The sequence below is a fragment of the Camelus dromedarius genome, chromosome 25 (assembly GCF_036321535.1).
Source record: "Camelus dromedarius isolate mCamDro1 chromosome 25, mCamDro1.pat, whole genome shotgun sequence".
Lineage (NCBI taxonomy): Eukaryota > Metazoa > Chordata > Mammalia > Artiodactyla > Camelidae > Camelus > Camelus dromedarius.
This window is the reverse complement of record NC_087460.1, coordinates 3,443,394-3,467,821: the sequence shown is the minus strand read 5'-3', so window position 1 is coordinate 3,467,821 and position 24,428 is coordinate 3,443,394. Positions and strand designations below refer to the sequence as shown.

Here is a 24,428-nt window from a genome sequence, read left to right as displayed (position 1 = left end):
GTCTCTGTTTTGCCCCTGTTCCTGTTTTTCCTGTTTATCGGCATTTACTCAGTTCCTTCATTTTGATAGCTACTGTTTTCATATACTTAAAAACATGCTTTTATTTTATAAGGAAAACAATACTTGAAAAGCTCAAAATATGAAAATTGCACACATATGTCTTGATTTAAAATCCTATGCATGAATCGGGCTTTCAAGGTCAGTGTTACCACATAGATGTAACCTTATTTTCTAAATACATAGCCTGCAAAGCCTTTTTAGCAGTATGTTTCTAATAGTTAAAAGCTTTTCCCTGATTATATAATTAATAGATGGAAGTTATTGCATTTTGCAGTACATGAGAATATAAGTCATCAGAAATCCCACTCTGCTGAAATGTCCCCAGTAGCGTTTTGTTGGTCATCCCTTAGAGTGTGTGTGTGTTTTACAGAAATGGGATCTTAACACACTTTTTTTTTATCATGGTCACTTCCTGTTCCTTCCTCCACATTAACACCTTCCCCTTTTCCCTGCCTCCAGGTAACCCACGTTAACAACTTAGTTTATATCTTCCCGTATTATTTTTTGCATACTCAGGTAATCCTATGTAAACTATATACACACATACATAGAGGGTCTTTCTGTCCTTTGATGTACAAAAGTGGAATCATAATATACGTATTTTTGGAGTACTGTTAAATCAAAGTGCTACATGAGGACTTCAGAACCTGTCTCATCTCGTAGACCACGTTAGAGCACGCGCGGCCGGAGGAGCCCAGCTGGGATGAGGACTTTGCAGATGTGTACCATGACCTCATCCATTCCCCCGCCTCTGAGACTCTCCTAAACTTGGAACACAATTACTTTGTTAGCATCTCAGAACTGATTGGTGAAAGAGATGTGGAGCTGAAAAAACTACGAGAGAGGTATTTCAGATTCCTTGCATTATCCTAATTAAATGTTACAGTGTCAGATAACAGGCTGCAGCATAACTTGTTCTCATTTTTTAATAAAATTGAAGGATAAAAACAGAAAAAATCTTTATTGTTAGAGACTAGTTTTCTAGTGTGTTGAAATCTGTAATTGCAACTGGGAAGGTGAGGTCCTCATAGGTTCATAGAGTTCTCAAGTGCTTTACCTAAACAAATTACGGTGGCTTTATTCTTAGTTCTGATAAGAGGACTGGCTTACCTCTGTTGAAGGTTGGCTTTGTTCCAGGTGCTGTGCAAGGTGGTTTGGGTGCTGTCTTAGTTCAGGCTGCTCTAGAAAAAAACCACAGACAGGATAGCTCGAAGAACAGAAATTTATTTCTCACAGTCTGGAGGCTGGGTAGTCCAAGATCAAGGTGCCAGAGGACCCAGTGTCTGGTGAGGACCCGCTGCCTGACTGGGGACAGTGCCTTTCTGGCGTTGCTCATGTGGCCTTTCCTCAGTGCGTGCTCCTGGTGCGTCCCTCCTAGCAGAGAGCTGTAGCGTCTCCTCCTCTAGGCGCTGACTCCGTCGTGCGGGCTCCAACCTCGTGAGCTCATGTGAACCTAGTTACCTCCTCAAGGCCCCACCTCCAATACCATCACTTGAGGGTTAGGGTTTCAAAATGGGAATCCTGGGGAGGACACAGACATGCAGTCCATGACAGATGCCCCGCCTCATTTGAGCCTTACCACAGTCCTACTACTATTGTCCTCATTGTATGGGGACAGATGAGGACACTGAGGCTCAAATGAGGTCAGTAACTTGTCTCAGGACAAGCTGGGACTTGAAACCAAGAAGGCTAGTTCCAAAACCCTTAACCACTACCATGCTGTCTCCCTACTCAGAACCTGTTTTGAACCCTGTTATTAGTGAGTCCCTGGTCTCTTTCAGTTCGTTTCGTAAACTCATTTACATTCGGAAAAAAAACAGTACTTGTATTATTCCAAGAAATTTTGATTGGATTTGAATTCATTCTGTATGACTTACAGTACTTTTATGATTCATTTTTTTCCTCAGAGTAAGTAAAAAAAATTTAGCATTATTTATTTTAAAGCATGACTTTCCAGATTGCTTCCTAGTACTTCTATAAATTGTGGTGATGATTCAGGACCCACTTCTCCTTGTAGATGTTTCATTCCAACCTAGCAGAGCCTCGTAGCACGCGCCACCTCCCAAGCCCCTGTGTGAGGCCTCAGGCGTGCGCGGCGCTACGGGGGCTGTTTCTAGTGGTGCTGATCTAACATTTCTTTGTGGAAGTTGTTAGGACCAAAGTACCTTTATTTTTTGTGACTGATTTTGTGACTGTGACATTTTTTGAAATGTCCTCTAGCCAGACTCTTGATGGAGCTTTGCTTTCCCCCTCCCCAAACATACAAACAGTATTTGAAAACATTTATTTTCAGAACTTATAGTTTATTTTTCACATGTCCAAATTGTTAGCTTAAAAAACAAAAATAAACTATTTTATTGTTAAGGTAGGTAGTATTCATTGCAAAGGTGAACAGTGTAAGTTATGTTAAACTGGAATTCATTGGTAGACATTCACCCAAGATTTCGGTGCTTAATTCATCTAATTCATGAGCAGAAGTGACACGGTTTTTTATTGCTCCTTTCATTTGAATTCCATTTTGCATCTGTCAGAGACACTTTCTCTCAGTCAGTCCATCATCAGGAGAGTTATAATGAGCTTTTTTCTTAAGTGTCTCTGAGGTAGCGTGCAGATTGTCAGAATGGTCCTGCCAGGCACACCGAGCCGATGGATAGTTAGTATTACATCTGAAACAGTAGAATTTCCTTTGATTTTAATCCTTTAAAGTATATATTGTATCATTAACTGTATCATTAGCTGCTTGCATATCTGACACAGTTCGAGTGAAATAAATGTTCATGAGATTTTATTTGCAGACTTGTTATTTCTTAGTCTTTTTTCCCTCACTGGAAGTTTGCTTCTTTTAGCAAACCAGATTCAACATATTTCTTTAAACTTAAAAATGGTAATGATACTTTTTATCCACTAGAGGGAACATGTGTAATGTAAAATATTAATATATTTATATCAAAGTTTGTATTTAAATGCTTAGCAGTTATTTCTGTTTTAAATGAAATTCTTACTTGCAAACATGATCTTCATTTGACCTCTAGTAGTTATTAAACAGTTAGTAGGGTCACCTGCATTAGATTTCAGCGGTGATTAAATGGCATTGAATATTTAGTACTAGAAGGTACATATAGAAATGTATGAATGTGTAACATGGATGAGTTTCATTTATCATATACATATAAGTATCTTAATCAGTTGTTATAAATAAGTATAAATTCTCTTTTAAGAGCAATTTACTTTAACTAGAATAAAAATAAAATCCTTTTAGTTCATGTCTGTATTTCATTCTCCAAGTTTAAAATATGTTTTAGAATAAGCTTTTTTAATACATTTGTGTTAGAAGATAATTTTAAGTGAACTTATTTATTAAAATAATAACATACAGAAAAGGCATAAACTGCAGGTATACAGCTCAATACGCTTTCACAAAGTAAGCGCATTCGTGGACTCGTCACCCAGACCAAGAAATAGGTGATTCCCAGCGCTGCGGAAGCTCCCTCGTGCCCAGCTGGCAGTCCCGACCCCTTTCCCCTGTAAATAACCAACGTCTGAGCTTCTGACACCATTGATTAGTTCTTCCTGTGGGGAAAACCACTTTTAATTTCTGCACATTATTTATTTGGATAAGTGTAGAAAGGGAGCTTTGCGCCTTAGTACCAGTTTGACTCTTACAACCTCACTGGCAGCTTCTGGTTATAGTAGAAGCTACCATTCAGAAGTTGAAGTCACTTTAACTCATGCAAATAAATGGAAAATATATTTAAGCTGGAATTGCAGAGAATCTTCTTCGTGGGAGTCTACAGGTAAAAAAGGGTCTGGCCTTTTCAGTATTGGCCATGGAAATTGAAAGATGCACTAAATTTAGATTCAGACTTGGCTGCACAAATGACACTGTTGATATTATATGGCTTTACCATCATTGTTTCCACATCTCCATTTCCAGGGCTTCAAAGTGCTTTCCAGATACTATAATTGCCATACCTGGGCATATTCCTAAAAAAAGAAAATAGTCTTCTCACTCTGTAGGTGTTGCTCCGTGAGTCTGGAGTGGTTGTGTCCCTTAGCAATTTGATGAGTTTACCTCATTTGCTTATTTATGTTTCAGACAAGGTGTCGAAATGGAAAAGGTGATGCAGGAATTGGGAAAGTCCCTGACAGATCAAGATGTAAATTCCCTGGCTGCTCAGCATTTCGAGTCCCAGCAAGTAAGTGAAGTACAGTGACTGTTACATTGCAGCTTCTACTTACTCATTTTTGTAAAAAAAAAAAAAAAAAGAAAAAGAAAAGGAAAAAAAAGAAAGAAATTAACTAGTTGGTATACTGTCTCTTTTTAGGACTTAGAAAATAAATGGGCAAATGAATTAAAACAATCAACAGCCATTCAGAAGCAGGAGTATCAGGAATGGGTGATAAAACTTCATCAAGACTTAAAAAACCCCAACAACAGCTCCCTCAGGTACTAATCAGACGGTGTCCTCATTAGACGAAAGGTCACTGTTCGTGCTAGTTTGTATTTAATGTAAAATTGAACCTTTTAGTTGTAGGTATATTTAAATTACCAATGAAAGTTCCAGATAATTTTATACTTCATCCAACACCTTTTGTTTCAGACTTTCTGTGGGTTGTTTGGGGGAGGTGTTAACTGGTGATCTCCGCCCTAGGACTTAGCCTTGTAGTCTCGTGGGTGCGTATGACTGGATACCCCGGGTACTGTCTCTTGCTCCTTTACATCGGTTTCCTTGCAGTGCAGTTCTAAACTATACTGAACATTGGTTGAATGCATCTTGAATGCCAAGTACTTTCTGAGCAGAAAGACAAAAAAGATAACTGCCTACATGGAGCTTACGGTCTTGAGAGACTGACCTGTAAATGAAACAGTACTGCACAGAGTGGCATGTGCGGTGAGAGAAGCATGTCCAGGGTGCAAAAGGGGCGTGAGGGACTCTCCGTAATCCCTGACTCGTGTGGCGCCTCACGGCCTCGCTGCATCGTGTTCCACGTGTGGCCCTGGGGCCGACGCTGCCTGTTACTTCCTGGCTGCGTTCCCCGCATCTTCGCTGTTCTGGAGTGTGCTCTTTCTTCTTTCAGACCCTAGAGTATATTCAATTGGAAATATATTTAGTACGCTATGATAATCCTGTGTCCAGCATTTTCTGGCATTTGCTGGAAGCATGTAGAAGTAACATTTTATTTGTATAATGTCAGTCTCCCCCTCCCATCTTGCCTTGAAGACAGAAACCATGTCTGTGTTTTCTGCTGTCACATACCCAGATCTTTGCCAAGTGTCTAGCTCTGGACACAAGCGCATAAGTAAATGTTGATGGGACGGGCGTGCAGGCAGGCGGACGGGGGACTGTCGTTAAACTGTCCTCAGCACCTCTTATCATCATCTCTCATTGGTGGTGGTGGTCTCCCCAGGACAACTCCTTAGAAATATTTAAACAATTTTTTATAATTAGAAATGGAGTAACATCCTGGACACTGGCGTATTTGGCTATATTCTTCACTTCAAACGAAAATAGTGCTGAACACAATACAAAGGGAGAGGTAGGCGGATGGGCAGGCTGGGGACATCTGCGCGCTGTGATGGCCAGTGGTGAGTCCCAGGCTGCTGGCTGCTCCCTGGCAGTTGGTGCCAGGCTCGTCGTTGGGGCAGGAGGCAGGTCTCTGTGGTCTTGGGCCAGCTTCAGCCTGTGAGTCTGGGCCTTGGGCTTGGGGCACCTTTAGCATTTCTGCCTGTGCCACCGAGTGGGTGACTTTTCTCCCGCGCTGCCCGCATCGTTTCATCAGAGGCGCCTGGTGGAAGCCAGTGGGGAAGAGTCTGTCAGAGCCCGCGGTGCCCGCAGTGCCTGGAGCTCCGGGCTGGCTGAGCTTGCGCGCCGGCCCATCCTGGACCTTCAGGAATTCATTCCCGCTTTAGCTGACTTCTCCTCGCCCCCTTGCAGCAACTCATCTCTGCTGTGCTCTGCCAAGATGGAAGCTGCCCGGGCGCCTCTCCCCGCCCTGTCACACTTCTGAGTTCAGTTTCTCAGTTGCTTTGTTACCTTAAATCTCTGATGGGCTCGGGAAAAGTTAGGGTTAATATGAAACTACTTCATTTTATGTTTACCTTTATTATTTAAAAATATTCTCCTAAATACATTTAAAATAAGTTTTAAATACATTTGAATAAATGTTTTAAATTTCATATTTCTATTTAATTAATATACATTACTTTTAGGTTTAAATTTGCCATATCTACTAATGAAATCAATCAGCGATGCTAATGAGACTGTTTGGATTTACCCCCAAAATGCAGTCAGGGAAATGGATGACGATGACAGACTTGCGCCATCCTCAGCAACCATGGGATTTGCATTGAGCGGTTGCACGGCTCTAGCGCCCCATGGAGACCTTTACAGGGAGTGCGATGGCAGAGTGGGCAGAGAGAGGTCCTTTCACGGGAGAATGTTGATGGGAAAATACAGGAAATGGTTAAAAAAAAAGAGAGAAAGGCTATGAGTATGTCACAATGAACTTCATTTTTTAATTATTCCTTTTGTTTGACTTTTAAATTTTTATATATACCACTTCACTTATTTTCCAGTTTTGCCAGACCTCAATCTGATATAGAACATACTGTATTTGTTTAAATATGTCATTTTAAACATGAAAAAGTAATGTTAGTTACGTCATTTAATAATTCTCTTAGGCTACTAAGAAATATTAAATAATAGCATATGAATTGATATTTTAATGACTGAAAAAAAAAACATGCATTACTTCCTGGAAGAAATAACCAAAGAAACAGAAGGGCAAGTGGGCGTTCCAGAGCCTGTGGGCGCTGGCGCGCTCCCGTGTCCCCACGGATTAGGCGCTGCTTGCAGCCGCTAGGTTCATCTCATTCCGTTATAAAGTGTTCTTTCCTTTAAGAAAGGTTCTTGACAATCACATACACAAAAAGCATATCGATAATTTTTCTTGATTTCAGTGAGGAAATTAAAGTTCAGCCAAATCAGTTCAGAGAATCTGCAGAAGCAAATGGACGGATTTATGAGGAACAGAGAAAGTTAGAAGAGAGTTTCACCATTCACTTAGGCAAGTGTATTCATTTTTTGCCATCATAATGTATTGTAACTTGTGAAACTTTTTTTACTGCTGTCAGAGAAAATTCCTAGCATATGAGTAGACTCTACGAGGTTCTTTTTATTAAAAATTATGTTCTGCTCCAAGGAAGTCTGTAGTTTGTTGGCTGTAAGTTTTCTGTTTTAGCTCAGATATTATATTTTGCAAATAGGAAGATTAAATAGTTATTAAAACAGACAATTGCAGGGCCCATTTAAAATTACTTGGAGCACGGATTTGTCTGGATTCTTGCCATAGAGATATGCATCCTGTTCTGCTGGGTTTTCGCAGCTGTCTGAGTATCTTTCTGGGGCTGTTGCCTCTCCCGCAGGAGCCCAGCTGAAGACCATGCATAACCTGCGGCTGCTGAGGGCCGACATGCTGGACTTCTGCAGGCACAAGCGGCACCACCGCAGTGGCGTGAAGCTGCACCGGCTGCAGACGGCGCTGTCCCTCTACTCCACGTCCCTCTGCGGCCTGGTGCTGCTGGTGGATAATCGCATCAATTCGTACAGCGGCATCAAGAGAGGTGCGCCGGCCTCGTGCGTGTCCATTTCATCAAATTGCTCCACTTAATGCCATTCTAAAAAAAGGGATGATGGGAGAACTGAAGAAAGCAGTAGTCACCCCAGATCCAAGTGGACTGGACAGCACCCAGGCCCAGGCCTGGCTGTGTGAGACGCATTTCACACTTCACCTGCAAAGAGTGCATCGGGATACTTAATTTTTCTTAAGATGCCACCTTACTGTAGATAATACTCTTAGAGGATCCTAGTTTCAAGACAGAACAAAAAGAATAATCAAGATATAAACGTCTTTTTCAATTTAGAAGCAGATCCTGACTCAGTGAATTTTAGTTCATCCATTTGTCCTTTTTCTTGGTTTTTTTTAAATAACCTATTTCTTAAATATGCTTGGTAAATTCTACCTTCCTTCTTAGTACGATTCATTTTTTATGATTATTTAAAATTTTTAAATGAGTAAAATGGATTAAAATGTGTAACTTTTTCAAAGAAGCTTAAATAGAGTTTATAGTCTATCATAAACATAAGAACCTTCTTACTTTTTAGCACTTTTAGGGACTGGATTATGGTCAAAGTATCTATTGTTTAAAGAAGGTTTGGAGTTATATTAAAATTTCATTGTCCGTTAACTGTTTACTCTTTTGAGTGATTGAGACATTAAGTTTCTGATCAAAACAAAATTGTTGTCCACTAACTTAGTAAGACGTAATTATTGAAAGGCTGAGTGTGAGCGGTCGTCCTTGTGAATTTTATCCTTATTTCTCCTGGATATCACTGTAAGTGCTAAGTATGTGATACTTCACCTTTAGAAGCTTGTAACTGTGTTGGGTCCCTTAGATTTCGCCACGGTTTGCCAGGAATGCACTGACTTTCACTTTCCCCGAATCGAAGAGCAGCTGGAGGTTGTCCAGCAGGTGGTACTTTATGCCAGAACCCAGCGCAGGAGCAAGCTGAAAGACGCATACGGTCAGTCCAACCTGAATTTTTAAAAATTTTGCTTTCAATGTGTTCTGTCCCTAAGCACTCTCCTAGCATATGGGCCATCTAAAATACAGAAAGTTTTGTAGGTGGGAAGGTGGGGGAAAGAAATTAAGAAGAAAAGTCAAGATCTTTAGAAGCTTAAATTGTTCTTAATTTCCTTTTTTGTGTGATTTTGTTCAAGATCCCTTGAAAAACTGTTTCTAAAATTCAGTCCTGTAGTTATACGCTGGGCGAAGCAGGCGCTCAGGGGGACATTGGTGATCTTTTGTCCAGGTTCTGTATCTCTAAAATGGATACAATTATTACTACCAAGGGCATTGAAATCATAGAGTAAATAGCCCAAAATACTCCCTTTTTGTATGTTCCATCTTTGATCCATTTACGTAGCATGACATCAGTTACAAGAATTGGTTTTGGTTCTTTTAAGAAGTTACTATGTTTAGAACTATGTCCTGCGTTCTCTATACTTACCCAGAATCTAAACATCCTTCTAGGAAATTTACTGGAAAATGACTTTAAGCTATGGAAAAAGTTCATGGCATCTTTTTCCAGAAATTTTCTATTTATGCATAGGGAGACTTAAGTGAAGACCTAGGGAAGATGAAAGAACACACTCTGACTCAGATTACAGAGGAATTCTGCTATTTTTTAATTGAAAAATGAAATTGTAAAAAGCACTTTCTTTATAAGTTGAATTGGTGCCATAGGTTTGTTTAGTTAGGAGCTAAATATGAGGGTAGTCATTCTAAAGTATATGTAAGGTGTGTTTTTCCTATTTTTCTGACATTTCATACTGTGTCACAGGCATAAAATTACAGTACATGCCCTTACCTGGCCTGAGTGCATACTCAGTATTTTATTATTTCTTATAAAAATCTGATTACCTTGCCCAAGAAATAAAATACGGTGTGTTTTTAAATGGTTGCTGGTCAGTCTTTAAATCCACTTCTGGTGCTTTGGGTGTCTGTTTTGTTTGTTTATTTTACAAACGCAGTGTTTAAAGGAAACCCTTGTAGTACTTTCGGTTCATGTTCTGTGTTCTGTAGTGAGCAGACGGGGATCGCTGCATCTTTGCTTGGCGTCTTTATTCCTTTCTCCTGTCTAATAATGGGATTCCTCCTTTTCCCCTGATGCTGGAATGTGGCTGTCTAGACCTGACTTGATTAGCATTCACCGCAGTGTCCATGTTTATTCAGTAGACTTAAAAAAAGTTTTGTTTATATTTTAATCATTTCTTAAATGGATAAAACAGTTTCAAGATTCACACCAGTTTCCCACTCCAGAGGTGGACAGTGCTGTGTCACGTGTACCTTCAGGACGTGTGTGTGAGAGAGAGCACGTGTGTGTGTGTATTTGTTTTCCCTTTTCACGCAAATGGCAGCTTTCTCTGCACACTTTTCTATATTCTGCTTTTGTTCACTGAGTAATTTGTCCTGGACATCATCTTGTATCAATACAGAAGGAGCCTCCCTGTGCCGTTTGACTGCTGCGCAGTAGTCCGTTGTGGGATATCCCATTATTAATCAGTTTCCTATTGATAGATATCTAATCTATTCCAAAGTTTTGCTGTCATAAGTAGTAATGCATGAATGACCTTACACACATGCCGTCGTGCACGTGTGAGCACATCTATAGGGTGGGTTCATAAAGAGAAGTCCCTGAGGTAAAGGACATGTGCATTTGTAATGTTGGTGGTGTCTGCAGTTGCTCTCCATCGTGACTCCACCAGCTTGTATTTCCACTCTAGTTAGCCGTGGCTTCGCTGTGGCAATGTGTGTGACGTGCAACAGAGCCAGGCTGAGTATCAGGAAGTCAGTGTGGAAGCATATCCCAACAAAGACCCTTCTGGAAAATTTCAGCACATCCTCTTGGTCTTCTCTCATTTTCCTCCTCCATCTCGTTCGCACTAGCAGTGGTGTGCTCAGAAGCCTTTTACTATTATTCTTAGTAGTGACCCAAAGCATGCAGGTTGAGATCAGGCCAGGGGTGGGAGGAGGAGGAGGATGCTAAGTTTACTGATGAGAGAGAAAGTGTGCAGTGACAGGAAGCTTTAAACCGCACACGGTTAGGGTGGTGTGTGTACATCGTGGTAGTATTTTGTTCTTGTTCAAGCAACTATTTTGTGGTTTAAGTGAGTCAGTGAAACAAGCAGTTTTATACAAGACTCCTTTCTTGAAGGACCCACGTGTCGTTATGGAAGAGCTTGCAAAAACACTTCCTCCGTCTTTTCCCTTTCTGGGAGTGCCCACATTCACATCCTGGTTCGCAAGTGCTGTCTTTCCCAAGACATTCCACTTGTCTCTTACTGTGTTTGTTATATTAGCATCTTTGTATTTCTGCAGTTCATCATGAGCCAAAAGCAATTTAATTTTTTGTACACATTTTATATACATTTTTCAAAGGTAGCCATCTTCTTAGTATTACAAGGTGGTACCATTGAAACATGAACTATGAACTGTTCTTTCTTGTTTGCTTGGTAGGGATTCTGTTTGTTCACATCCCACGTGAACAAAGTTAGAGTCCTTATTTATTGGTTCATGTTCTGTGCTGCGAGCAGACGTTTATTTGAAGCCTGTCAATTACATGACTGTGAGAATCAGACTGTTGCACTGAGTTTGGATTCTGGCCACCCAGAACCTTCTCTCTGTGACTCTCCGTCTGTTTATAACATATATGCGTTTACAAGGTACGATGTTATAAATCAGTTATTCAAAGTAGTCTGCGGGTAAAATGTGAGGCTATTTTTATTCAGAACTTTTTGAAACCATAATATTCCCTTGGTGTTTTCAGTTTCCTCATTTGAAGTTCTGACTTTTCAAGTGATCTTCTGATGCTGAAGGCCATTTCAATATAGTTTTATATTTAATTGGAATAAATATACAGCCTCTTAAAGATAGCTGCTTTGACTGCTGATACTCATCCTGCATTCTTGAGTTCTTGTAGAATTCTTATAAAACTCAAATTTGTCTTCTATTAAAAATACGTGTTCGTATGTAAAACAGTCTGAGTTCAACTGTAACAGTGTGTGGTCAGTTGCAGTATATTTTATTTTACCAACATGTGTCCTTCAAAGTAATATCACGCCTTCTGAAAAGAAAGAAAGAAAGAAAAACTATTGAATATCTGAAAAAAAAATGTTCCACCTGAAACAGAATCTCACATACCTGCTTGAAAGAAATTGTACGTGGTGTCAGATGAGAAGCAACAAATTTCAGGAATGGGCTGAATATCAAGTGCTTCCTGGGCTGCTAAGCATTAGCTTGTAGTCCTGAACAAGTTGTGTCAACAGCGGTGACTCCGATGCTAAAAATAAAGATGGCCGCACCACAGCTATCTAATGAGTGTTTTATGTGTACTTAGTGCCCTGAACCTCCCAGATGAAAAACAGGGCATTGGCAAGTCCAGTGTGGTTGAAACCATGGGATTTGGAATCTGAGTGTGCAAATCCTAGAGCTGGTGCCACCACTTCCCAGCACATGCCTCGCTAAGTGAACTAACTCCATCTACGCCTCTGTTCTCATGCACAAGATGACGAGCGCGCTAGGACTTACAAGGTTGTGCTGGAGGGCGTTTGTAAGAGTTAAATGAGACCCGTCCGTGTAAAGCATGTGTCAGACCACCTGCATGGAGAGATCCTTGCACGCGTTTGCTGTTGCTGTGGTTGCTTGGGGAGTGGCAGTGATAGTAATATGTTTTAATATGTTGTGTCTTTCATGTTGCGTTATCTTACGAATAGATTCTGGAAATCGAAATGGAGGAAGTGATGATAAAACTAAGAACGCCGATCGGAACTATTTAAATATCTTACCTGGTAAGTTTTATTCTATCCTAAGTTGCCATTTTCGTATAATCACATACATGGAAAGCATAGATTTGAAACGTAAGTTCTTATGTTGTACACTGTGAGACACCTGTCAGTGGATCACTTGAGAACACTGTCTGCCACAGTGTTGTGCAATTAAATCTTCGTTCTTCTACCAGCACTAAGTTTTTCTAGATTCACACAAGAAAAATCGCTCAAGCAGTTGCATAATTTTTACCGTTATTTGCTATTTCAAGTTTCCCCTTTTATACATTGTTTCTTAGTTTCTTAAATGAACCAGGAAGTAGTTTTTATTCTGAAATTTATACAATCGCACATGGGGATTTAAACAGCTGAACGTGTGAAAAGAACATGGACCGTCTGATTTAGAATCTTTCTTCCATTTCCCTGTAAATTTTTGTGCTTTCCATTTCTTTAATTTTCTTTATTATTCGTGGATGTATTGTTTATCAGCCAGAAATTCAGTCTCCTGGTCCCCTTCTAGACTGAAAGCATTCTGAAGGTCCTTGGTGGTGTTTATATGGCAGGGAGGACCTGTTTGTTCACTTTATAAGACTGAAGTCTTTTAAACTAAATGGTAAATTTTGCAGTTTCATAAATAACCGAAGTTGTGTCCTCACATTTCCTTCCCCAGATTTTCTACATGTAGGTCACATTCCGCTTAATCTAAGCAAATAGCACACCCGTCTCTGGCCCTCACCTCGTCAGTCCCCACCACTTAGCTTGTGGTCATCAGCTTCCGAATTTCCTCCCACCGTCAGGTGTCCTGCCTCGGTGGGTAACGTCGGAGGCGGGATTGCGTCACGGCGTGCTGCTTCCTCCGCCTTGTGGAGCAGGAAACAGGCCTCCTCTCCGTCTAAAAATACCTTCATTGAGACAGGGTTTATTGTATTTTTCTTCATAGATCCATAATTTAAATCATCTGTGTTTTGTGGCTTGCTTGAAATGTGCCAATCTTATCTATTCCAGAGGTACCGACGTCTGATTGTTTTAAATTTAACTCTTTATTGCTCTGTTTATTCTCCTCCTCACTTCTTTTTCGGAAAAAGCCTGTAGGTCAGTATCTCGTTATACCACCACATCAGGAGAACGCGTCGCGAGGCTGCATTAGAAAAGGGGTCTTAACGGTTCAGCTCGGTGTGCTGACGGCGTCTGAATTCCCATCTGGCTGCGGGGCCCTGCGCAGCCCAGCGGTGTACCGGCGGGGAGGAGGGGCCGAGGCACAAATGCTCCTAAGTTTTACAGCTGCAGAGGAGAAGTTTTATTTGTGTATCTTTTAAGCAGTGGGTTTGCTTGATCACTATCCAAGTGTTTACAGCTTCCATCATCGTTCTCAGAAGAACTTTGTCAGGAAAGCAGTCGGGCATTGCTTTTCCCATTTAATTCACAAGGGACAGAGGTTCTGTATGTTGAATTGATTTGCCCAAGATCACCCAGCCAGTAAGTGCTAGAGAGCGGATCTTCTTAACACCCAGTCTGGTCCTTTCTCCACGATGGCATGTTATTTTGACTTCTGCTGCCAGCTCCATGACCCCCACTTTCCTAACGGGTACAGCGAGGCCCAGGGCGAGTCACCTGAGGTCAGGCAGAGCCGTGCCAGCCCGGGGATTAGGAGCACCTGACTTGTGCAGTAAGTCATCGGCCTCGCTGCTGGACCGCAGCCCACATCTAATGCTCTGACTCCCATCGTCTCAGTTCCCAGTGGCGGTTCAAGAGGGTGAGGCGCCTCACGGGCCCAGGGGGACACTGTCCCCGCGGTCCACCGGGCTCCTGAGAAGTCTGCAGTGTGCGTCTCCTGGCGCCTGCCGGGGAAGCCGCCGCTGCGCCGCTCCCCACCGCACAGTTTCTTCCCATTGTTCCTCTGTCTGGTCTGTTTAGGGAGCTCTGCCACTGGCCTTGCTTTCAGTTCTTTTGCTGCTTATCTAATTCTTTTAAGTTAAAGGAAAAAAAAAGACCTTTGCCTTGGGGCCTGCCAGTGGGGGCACAGCTTATGTGTGCTAGTAGCGAGACATGGTTAAACACTGTGCCTAAGTGCATTAAGTACTTTAAGTGTACTCTGTGTTTAAGGGTAAATGTAGGTAAAATCCTGAGCTGATGCCTGAGAAGCGAGGGAGAGCACGTTTGTGAGAGCAGGGCCTAGTGACGGAAGAGCCGTTCTTAGAAGAGCAGAGTGTCCCTCGAGGGACACAGCCGGGCTCCCGGTGCAGCAGGCGTGTTCACAGAAGCACAGCACTATATGCTTCATATTTTGTTTATTTATAGTGACAGAAACTACAGAACAGAAATGATGGCTAGTGTGACCACGTAGAAAACAGAATGACTGTAAAAAGCCTGGATTGTAAGTTTTGATAAACACTGGGCCAGCGTTCAGTCCAGAACATCTGTTTACCCGTTCACTGAACAGGTGTTCCCCGAGTACCTGCCGTGCACCGGGTCCCGCCGCTCCGCGTGCTGGAGAGTGCGCGGGAAGCAAGAGAGGCCGGGTCCCTGTAGTCGTGGAGTGTAAACAGTGGTCTCTTTAAAACAGTCTCACAGACAAATAACAAAAGAATTTCAGTGCCAGGAAGAAAATAAAGCAGACCAATGTGAAAGAGATTAAGTGAGGGGTGAGGGAGTCCTCTCCATCCAATGGGTCAGTCAAAGAAGACTTCTCTGAGGAGGTGACCTTTGCTGTGAGACGTGATTGGCGAAAAGCAGGCAGCCGTGCAGGAGCCGTGGGGAACGCCTCCCTGGCAGCAGCCCCGCGTGGGAGATGAGCTCTGCGTGTCTGAGGAGCTCACCCTGTGTGCCTGGGGCAGGGGGGGTGAGGCAGGGGGACCGAGTCTGGGTTTTCTCTGGGTGTAGTGCAGCCTGTTGGACCATTTTAAGTAAGAGAGTGATATAATCTGATTTACAGTTAAATCATTTTTGCTTCAGATTATGAAAACGGTTGGTAGGTGGACAAAAATAGGAGAAGAGAGATGAAGAGGCTGTCACAGAAACTGGGGTGAGAGACGATGGTAGCATGGTCTAGGGTGATAGCAGTGAACATGGGGAGCTCAGATATGAGAGATTGGGCTGTTTGCTGGAGATGTACTGAAAACGGTGGGTTGGATCATGGATTGCAGTGGAGGCACTGGGAGAAAGAAAGTGATTAAGGGCAGCTTCCATGTTTCCGTCCTGTGCGGCGAAGTGCAGGGAGATGGGACCCGTTAACTGAGAGAGAGCAGATTTAGGGCGCAGGGAGGACGGGTAATCAGGCAGCCTGCTTTTACACGTTGAGTTTCCTTTAAATAGGACATTTTGAGCATTTATGTCAAAATAATGATGCCGGGTCCTCACCTGGTGTACGTACTGCTCGGCGGCCCCTTCCTAACAGTTGTGACCTCTAACGTAAAATTGCCTGACACCCCCAGTTTTTTTTTTAAGTATAATTTTGTTTAATTGAAGCAGAATATATAAACAGCTCATACAGCTTAATAAGAAAGAAACAAACAACTCAATCCACAAATGGGTTAGAAGACCTAAACAGGCACTTCTCCAATGAAGACATACAGATGACCAGTAGGCACATGACGCCCCCTTTTTCATCACCTTCTTTCCGAGAACTAAGGAGCAGTGATCGTTTGGTCCCTGACGCCCCTCTGCAGCCGCCGCACACCGGCTGCCCATCCTGGTTGTTTGTAAAGCCCACTGATGGGTGTGACTCGTGCACTTGGAAGTCATGACTGTGTGTGTCGTTCCCAGGAGAGTTCTACATCACGCGGCACTCCAACCTCTCAGAGATCCACGTCGCCTTCCACCTCTGTGTGGACGACAACGTGAAGTCAGGGAACATCACCGCCCGGGACCCTGCCATCATGGGGCTGCGAAACATCCTCAAGGTGTGCTGCACCCATGACGTCACGACCATAAGCATTCCTCTCCTGCTGGTGCACGACATGTCTGAGGTGAGTGGGGCGGGCGCGGCTTCTTCGGGCGCGTTGCTCTCAGTGTCATGTCATAGTAACAATCCACTTTACACGTTCAAAGCTCTGTTTCTTTTCACCAAGGGACCTTTGCACTCCTATCTGTGTAATAGAACTGAGCGACATACGATCTAAAACTGAATAGTCCCTCACCGTTGATGCCAGAGAGTTACGGCGGCGTCCTCAGCAGGTAGGGTGGGGAGTCAGACTGGTCTCCGGCTTTGGATCAGGCGCGTGCCCTCCTCTGCCTTCTCCATTATTGTCTTAAGTGGTATTAGATCTACTTCCGCGTTTGTATTAGGTTTAGGCTAACGTTAAAATTAGTTGGCATTCTCTGAGTTTGCACTAATAGGCGGAGGCAGAGCTGTCGTCCCGGAGGTGACGGGCAGGAGCCGGCCTTGCGTTAGCGGCCCCTCGGGGGCGCCGCTGGGGAGCGCGGCGCCGCCCTCCGCTCCTTCTCTCCTGCCCTGCGCGTTGTTGTACATTTTTAATTTAAAAAGAAAAGTCTCTTTCCACGACTGTTTGCTTTCTCTCCTGCTTCCTTCCCGTGCCCGCATAAAAACTGGTTAGAGGGGTGAGTTGCAGAAATAACACAGAGAGTAAGAATTTGACCTCAGAGAGACGGGAGTAACAAAGCGGCCTCAGAACGAAAGGGCGCGGGGCAGGGCCCCCCTGGAGGCCGGCGGCCGGCCTGGCGGCGGCGGGCCCCTGTCGGCAACGTGCTGCCCGCTTGCTTAGAGTGGCATTTTTTTTTAAAAAGCACCGTGGCTAACTGGCAAGTACAGACTGTGAAAGGAAAGAAGTTTGGCCATTGATTATCAAAAGTCATCTACCAGAATAATAGATGTGCGCAAATGCTGTATTGCGGAGTGCAGCGTGAAAGGTTTTGTGCTGTGCTGTTTCAGAGGGACAAGTCCCCGCTTAGAGCCGCCGCCTCTAAATGCAGCCCCAGTATAAGCGCACACACACCGAGTCTGTGTGGGGCAGGGCGGCTTTAACTGGTTTCCCACTTCCAGACCATTCGTACTTTCACCAGACGCCCCTCGTTTTGCTGAAGAGAATTCGGGCTCCATCCCACGAGAGCGTCACCATACTTCAGAATGTTCCGTTCCATTCACATCTGTAGACTCAGTGCTGCCAAGTACGGCAGCAGGAGAGAGTGACAAGCATGGGGTTTCCCTGACTCTAGCTTTATAAAGTTTTAGTTCCATCAGGAGTTCTTAGCTGTTGTGATCTTCGCTAACTAGTCCATCCATAGAAGAGTCTTCGGGGAGTAACAGAAAGCGTGTGATGAATCCAGTCACAAGGACACATCCACATGTTCCTGCAGCTGGACGCCTGGTTAACCAGTCTATAAAAATGGTTATATGTAGGTGGGAAACAACCTCAAAAACAGTGTTTCCAAAAGTCACTAAGTTCAGATTTACTTCCAGACATCTGATGCTACTAGCGTGCCCTCTCCCTTAGTGTCACAAAAGTTACATGTTTTAAATCGGGACAGCCAGCTGCAGAACATTAAGTTTGTTTCCAGAGTGTCCATTTTAATTCACCAAAGTATATTGAGCCACGATCCTCCCCTTTGTTGTATTTAAACCTCCATTCAGGTCAAGAAGTTTATTCTGCAAACCCAGACAGCACTGCACAGGATGCAGAGGTGGTGTTTGTCCCGGCTTCCGTGCAAGGGTCCAGGGCATTTCAGCTCTTGTTTTCTTCCTGTGACAAACAAGCTTGCCAGGCACTCTGTTACCACGTTGCAGGGCGTGGAAGGTAACGGCGATAATGTCAGAAACTGTCCCTGTCCTGTGGTCGATAAAAACAGCTGTTGAAATGAATTTCAGTTTAAAAAAAAGAAAGGAAAGAAAAAGTCATGTGTCAGCAAAAGGAAAACATCTTGCTGCCACCAATTGTATCTGTAGATCTTTGTGATCTGAAGACACTGCCACACGGAGTCCATCGAGCCTGGTGGATGTGGGACAAACCTGCAGGTCCCGAGTCCTGAGTTCCTGACTCCTTTTTTGTGCCCTGAACGCGTCCAATCGTTTGGGACTTGGGGGTTTTCATTGTTGCCGTCATTGTGGTCGATACGTATGTTGTTGCTTATGTTTAGCCTTTTTTTAGCATATCATACACGTAAAGAAAAGTTCACATCTCGTAAACATAGTCCCATCTGCAGCAGCCGAACACCAGCGTCATCAATCCCCAGGTCATGAAATAGAACGTCACACGCTCCCCAGAGCCGCCCTCATGCTCCCTTCCAGACTTACACCGCATTCCCTCCGCAGAGGTAGCACCTGTTTTCACCATGAAAAGCATAGAATTGTTCAGTGTGTTTTCGTCCTGTGTGTCCGTGCGCTCCTGTCGTGCAGACCCTGCATCCGGCGTCACGTGCGTGGAGCTTATCGGTGTTGCTGTTTGTGGTCGTTGGGGTGGGCTGTCTGGTGCAGACTGTCCCCCGGCAGGACGAGACTGCAGGCGCTGAGCCGTTCTGCCGCTCAGGGACATCTGGGCACTTCCCACGTCTTGCTTCTCCCGTTCCTGTGAATGTTCTGGCGCACGTGCTTTGGCGCTGCTGTTGGGCAGATGCTTAGGGGTGGGATCGCTAGATGTCAGGCCAGGCGCGTGTGCAGCCAGGGAGTTTCCCAGGGTGGTTGCTGGCTGTGAGAAACGGGGAAGCCGGGCTGCTGCGCCTCACCCTCTGATAATGGGTATGAGACGGATTAACACGAGCGTTTCGGGAACCTCCAAGGCACGTGCTTGAGGAAAGAACAGTCTTGCCATTTCCCTCGTGAGTACATGAACTCAGGAAACAAGTCTTATCTAAATTCTAAGACGTGCAGTGAAGACAGAAGAGGATGCCCCGACCACGTGTTCACCACCACTGCAGCTCGACCTGGCCCTGATGGGGGAGAGTGAAGCTGAGCAGCCAGGGTGCGGCCCCCCACTTCGGGTCCCAGGGATCGTCCGCACTCACCGTCAGCACTGACGTTGTGATGCAGCTTCACAGCTTGCGAGCTGACTGTGTGTGCGCGGTGCCCGCTCGTCCTCTAGAGGGGAGCCGCAGGGCCCAGTTTCCTGCTTCGCTTCCAAAGTCTGAGCTGTTTCACGTGGTCCTTCCCACTTCTCCAGGGGGTTCCTCTCACAGTGCGTTCTCACAGCTGTGACGCTAAGATGTAGAACTTCCACCGTCACTTAGAACTCACGGTCAGAGCTTTCCGTCCTGACCTGACGCACCGCGAGGTAAACCCGGCTCCCGTGTGGACGTGCACTTAGCGGGGGCTCCTTGCGAGGCTGCAGCCCGCACCCCGTGATGACACCGGTCAGCCGTGTCCCGGGTCTTAGTTGTGCTCTTGACTTCTGAAGCCTGCAGTTTACTTTGTCCAAGCCGTCAAAGCCATTCTTTTTGGGTGCTGGTTTCAATCAGAGAAAAAAATGGCCAGACGCTTGGGATGGAGTCTCTGTGTAGGCAAATGGAAGATTTAACGGCACCCCAGGTGTGTGTGAGCGCACACGCCCACAGCTCTCTGCAGTGCCCTTCAGGCCCATGTGCCGCTCAGCAGCACTAAGTGGAGGGCTGAAATGTGCGGGTTTATATCATCTGAAATTAAATTGTCACTTCAGAGAGACCCTGGGACCTGCCATGATCTGATGTTCTGCTGTGTTCCCTGTGGCACCGATGAAACTTGGCTTTGACTCGCAGCGTTCTGAAGAGTGTGACATTATTAATTTGGCTTATGAGCATCCGCTTTAGGCCACAGTTAGCCACACATGTACCAAAAGCAAGAACGTGTCTGTTGAGGGATAAAAGGTGACGGGCTTTGGAGAAGCGGGCAGTGAAAGGACCTGATGCTTCTTGCCTGTCTGCTTTTGGCCAGACTGTGAGCACCACCCCGTTCTCGCCTGTGCTTCAGTCCTTCATCGTTACCTTTGCTGCCCTGACTGCAGCCCCTAGGGGTCCCGTGTGTCCCGTGTGTGGGGTTGGAGGCTGGCTCTCAGAAGCTCCGTGCGGCCGTTCATCGTCCTCCGTGAGCGGTGCTTCTTAGACTTGACCTTCACCTGGAACAGCGCAGAAGCCGGTAGTCACAGGCGTCAGTAAGTTACCGCTTATGGGACAAGTTACTTTCAGATAGTGCTTTTCTATATGTAAAAACAATGCCTTATTATAATAGTATAAATAGGAATAATTCTTTGATTCTGATTATTTCCATGGTATTCCGAAAAAATGGTGTGTTTCAGAGTAGCATCCTGAGGTGATGCCAATACTCAGTTACGTGGCAGTATTCATTCCCACATATGATCCTTCAGTAAAATGTTTTGCGTCAGTGAACGATATGTAAATAGGACACCGTACGTGAACCCAGCAGAAACAACCAGACGTGGAAACAGAGGGACGAAGACTTGTGCGGCACTGGAGCTGTGAGACCCGGACCAGAGAACAGAACTTGAAGACAAGCTTGAAATGCCTTCAAGTGAAGAGATGCTGTGAAAAATGACCCAGCAGCTACAAACTGCGTTTGTGATTACTGGCGGACATGTTTGAGGACAAGTGTGTGTCGCGGTCAGGGGGTGGAAGACTCAGTGCTCGCATCAGTTGCCCTTAGACTGATCTGTGGGCTGAAGTCCCAGTCAGAAGCCTGGTAGGACAACTTGCAGAATGACCAGCATTTCCTCTTAGCTGTAGACAGGTAGTTTTCAGTCACCTTGCTCTCTCTGTGCATTTTTTTAATGAGGCAGAAACAAGCCCCCAGACAAAACACAGGCACGCGTGTTCTCCCGGAGGGCCCCGTGGCTGCCTTGCAGCAGCCTGTGCAGTTGAGGACGTGCTCTTCCTCTTCGTGAATGTGAAGCTAGGAAGTGTTTTAAACGTGACTTAGACACCAGGGAAGTCTGCTCGTCCCTTGTATAAGCTTCCAGAACCTGGGGAAAGAGGATGCTTCACTTTTTAGCCCTCCCGGCAACTGGACCCCTCTTTAATTATCCATCTTAAGACAAAGTATCTTCTCAAAAAAGTAGTGTCCTCTCAAAGCCTAATTCTGGCTACAGAGGAAGTCGCTTTTTAAATTTCCATATATAAAAAACGACTCACTCAATTTGTATATGTGAGCGTCTGTATGCTGAGTGTTACAGAAGGCATCGTACAGGTGCTAAAGGGGAAGAAAAGTGCTCTACGCCCTGGATGCAGACACACGCACACATCGTATACATGAATATGTGCACTGCGGCGTTGTTAACAAAAAGAAGCAGTGGAAATCTAGTTGTAAAGGGCCATTTAAATAAGTTGTGATACATTAACTCAGTGAAACAGCAGGTTTTAAATTGTGCACTAGGATAGCTCCCAGGTCCTAGCCCCTTCGGGGGACCAGCGAGACTAGATACTTTCAATGGTAACACTGAGGCGTTACGTGCCTTCTCCACTCTCACGTGAGCGTCACAGAGTTCTTCCAGAGGCTGGGTGATCACACAACAGATGGGTGCAGAGGCAGGTGCGAGAACCCAGGCGTCTCCGTGAAGCCCGGCGTTGGCGAGATTCGTAGATACATGAGACATTATAGCTGCTCTTCTCACTAAAATGTTTTTGTTTTGGAAAATATAGTAACTTTACATTAAAAAAAATGTTAACATGGAGTGGGTTTATTTTTGTTGTTTTTAAATGAAGATTTTTATATTTTCTCAGTTTTAATTTCTAATGCAATAAGTATCAAGAGATGTAAGCCATAGAAACAAAAGCTAAGTAGAGTCCTCAGTGGTTTTTAAAAGTGTTAGAAGATCCTAAAAGCAAAGAGATTAAGGATCACCATAAAAAATTGATAAACACATTGTATTGTTACAATTACAAAGGCTTGCAACATGGGAAAATAACTTGACGGTAGTGAAAAGAAATGGAACTGAAAATGGCACGAGCGCTGATCACAACTGGGAAATCATCGGTGTGCTGGAGTCTGGTGCTGGCATGTGCGTGCTCAGTTAGTCAAAGGTTAGAAAGCAATGTCGGGAAGAACGCGCTCGGTTTGTGGCTGGGGCAGGGTGTTTATTTCTATTACTTTTGTGATAACATATGTTATCAATAAAAACATCTTAATGCATTGCTTATTCAAATATTGTGCAATTTAATAGAGTTATTTGTGCTAACATATTGTGAGTAATTGGTGGGGTTCCTGTATCGTTTATATTTGTCTTTAGAGTTAATTACGTAGAAAGTTTTAAGGACATGTTCATTTTTTAAATTATACTTACTGGGCTAATTAAATTAGTTTGCATTGCGTAAGTATAGTCTTCACAGCTGGAAGAAGTTACGTGCCTAAAAACCAGAGGAAGTCCGGCTGAAGTTGGCTGGCATTTGCCTGAAAGTGGATGGTCAACTCTGTAGACAAACTACAATCTGTCTACATATGTATATATATATATACTTTTTTTTTTTTTAACAAAGTTCTGTTAAAAACACGGTTTGTTTTGTTTCTGTGTTTAGGAGATGACTATACCTTGGTGCTTGAGGAGAGCGGAGCTTGTGTTTAAGTGTGTCAAAGGTGAGGCCAACCTCGTATCCAACAGCATCTCTCTCCTGCAGCATCAGCAGCCCTCTGCTTCTTCCTCCCAAGTCCCGCATGGGGAGCCAGCCAGGGGAAGGAAGGAGCAGGGGCCCCAGCACCCGTGCCTCGGTTACGCGGTGTAACGCGCAAACGTTCCACAGCAAGCTCGCTTACTTTTTCCAATCACAAAGTCAAGTCTCCAGCCCTCTTGTAATGCAAGGATATTTGGACATTTATACAGCTTATTCTCTCTTACCTTTCATTTTCTTAAAAAGAAACAGAGCCACGTGGTTAGTTAATCTCCCCCCACCCCCCGCCCCAGTTCACCTTTATTCTGAAAACGTGACTCTCCAGCGTCCCGTGCTGCGAACTGTCAGGTTCAGTGCCCCGGGTTTATCCTCCGCCTGGGATCCTGGCCTTGTACGTCTTCAGGATGACACTAGCTCACAGGCGTATCCCTGCAGGTGTCTTCGTACAAATACGGAGCTCGCTAGTCTTTGACAGCCTGTTTTGGCTTCACTGTGTGGAGATGAAATCAGGCTTGAGTCGTGATCACAGGTGCATCGACAGGATGAGGCCAGGAGTCCCCCGCTGGGGACCGAGGACCACGGGCGATCACCTGGCCCTGAGGCCGGGCCTCCCCCACTGGGGACCGAGGACTGCAGGCGATCACCTGGCCCTGAGGCCGGGCCTCCCCCATGGACACACATCTCCCTGAGGTGTCAAGCTATGCAGCCCCGCAGTGCGGGCTCCGTGTCCTTCCGTGAAGGGCCGGTGGGTTTGAAGACCAGACTCAGAGTTCAGCAGAGTCTGTCGTTCTCTTTCAGGGTTCATGATGGAAATGGCTTCATGGGATGGAGGCGTTTCTAGGACCGTGCAGTTCCTGGTGCCGCAGGTGTGTTTCCAGATCCGTCTCGCCCCGGCTCAGTCTCTGTGATGCTGCTGCTCACAGACTCCGCTGGGCCCCGGCCCTGGACTCAGTCCAGCCCAACAGAATGCTGACAGCTTTCTGTTTTTGAAGGGGAGAAGTGTTTAGATGCCATGAGGGCACTTAGTTTATTGTCAAAGATGTCAGCATCTACCTCTCAGGGGATCTTTTGTTTAACCCAAAGCCAGCCCTGACTCACTGTTCCCTTTTCCCCACGTTTGTGTCTCGTTGACTCTGAAGAGTCGTGAAGAAGGGCATTAGCAGGGAGCGAGCCTGTGCTCTGCGTGGAGTTTAGCCAAGTTGCTGCTGCTGTCACCGCTGGTGACACTGGCTTATGTAGGGTTTCTGCTGCTCTCCTTACCGGACAGAACAGCGCAGGTGCTCAGAGGCTGGAGCAGAGGACCCCCCCCCTCCGCTCTCCGCCCCCCGCCTGTGGCCGAGCACTTGAATCAGCCCTGGAAGGGAGTTTTCCCATACGGCACTCCGCGTCCAGAGCCACGTCCATCACTTCTGTATTTTTAAACACGAAAAACAATTTTAAATCAG

At 44.8% G+C, this 24,428-nt stretch overlaps 1 protein-coding gene across 4 annotated transcripts in view; it reads left to right on the top strand.

Moving 5' to 3' along the window:
* Nucleotides 1–24,428, top strand: part of FERRY3 (FERRY endosomal RAB5 effector complex subunit 3) — a 29,849-nt gene that overhangs the window by 4,273 nt on the left and 1,148 nt on the right. For 2 of the 4 annotated variants that reach the window (XM_010982797.2, XM_010982798.3), the window contains exons 4-13: nucleotides 724–905; nucleotides 4,157–4,256; nucleotides 4,386–4,507; nucleotides 7,022–7,128; nucleotides 7,487–7,684; nucleotides 8,517–8,645; nucleotides 12,397–12,471; nucleotides 16,210–16,412; nucleotides 22,894–22,951; nucleotides 23,782–23,849. In XM_010982797.2, the coding sequence (XP_010981099.1) occupies nucleotides 724–905; nucleotides 4,157–4,256; nucleotides 4,386–4,507; nucleotides 7,022–7,128; nucleotides 7,487–7,684; nucleotides 8,517–8,645; nucleotides 12,397–12,471; nucleotides 16,210–16,412; nucleotides 22,894–22,951; nucleotides 23,782–23,849 (1,242 nt within the window). Of the gene's footprint in view, nucleotides 1–723; nucleotides 906–4,156; nucleotides 4,257–4,385; nucleotides 4,508–7,021; nucleotides 7,129–7,486; nucleotides 7,685–8,516; nucleotides 8,646–12,396; nucleotides 12,472–16,209; nucleotides 16,413–22,893; nucleotides 22,952–23,781; nucleotides 23,850–24,428 lie in introns of those variants that run through there. The other 2 variants (XM_064478947.1, XM_031444293.2) reach the window with 2 other exon arrangements.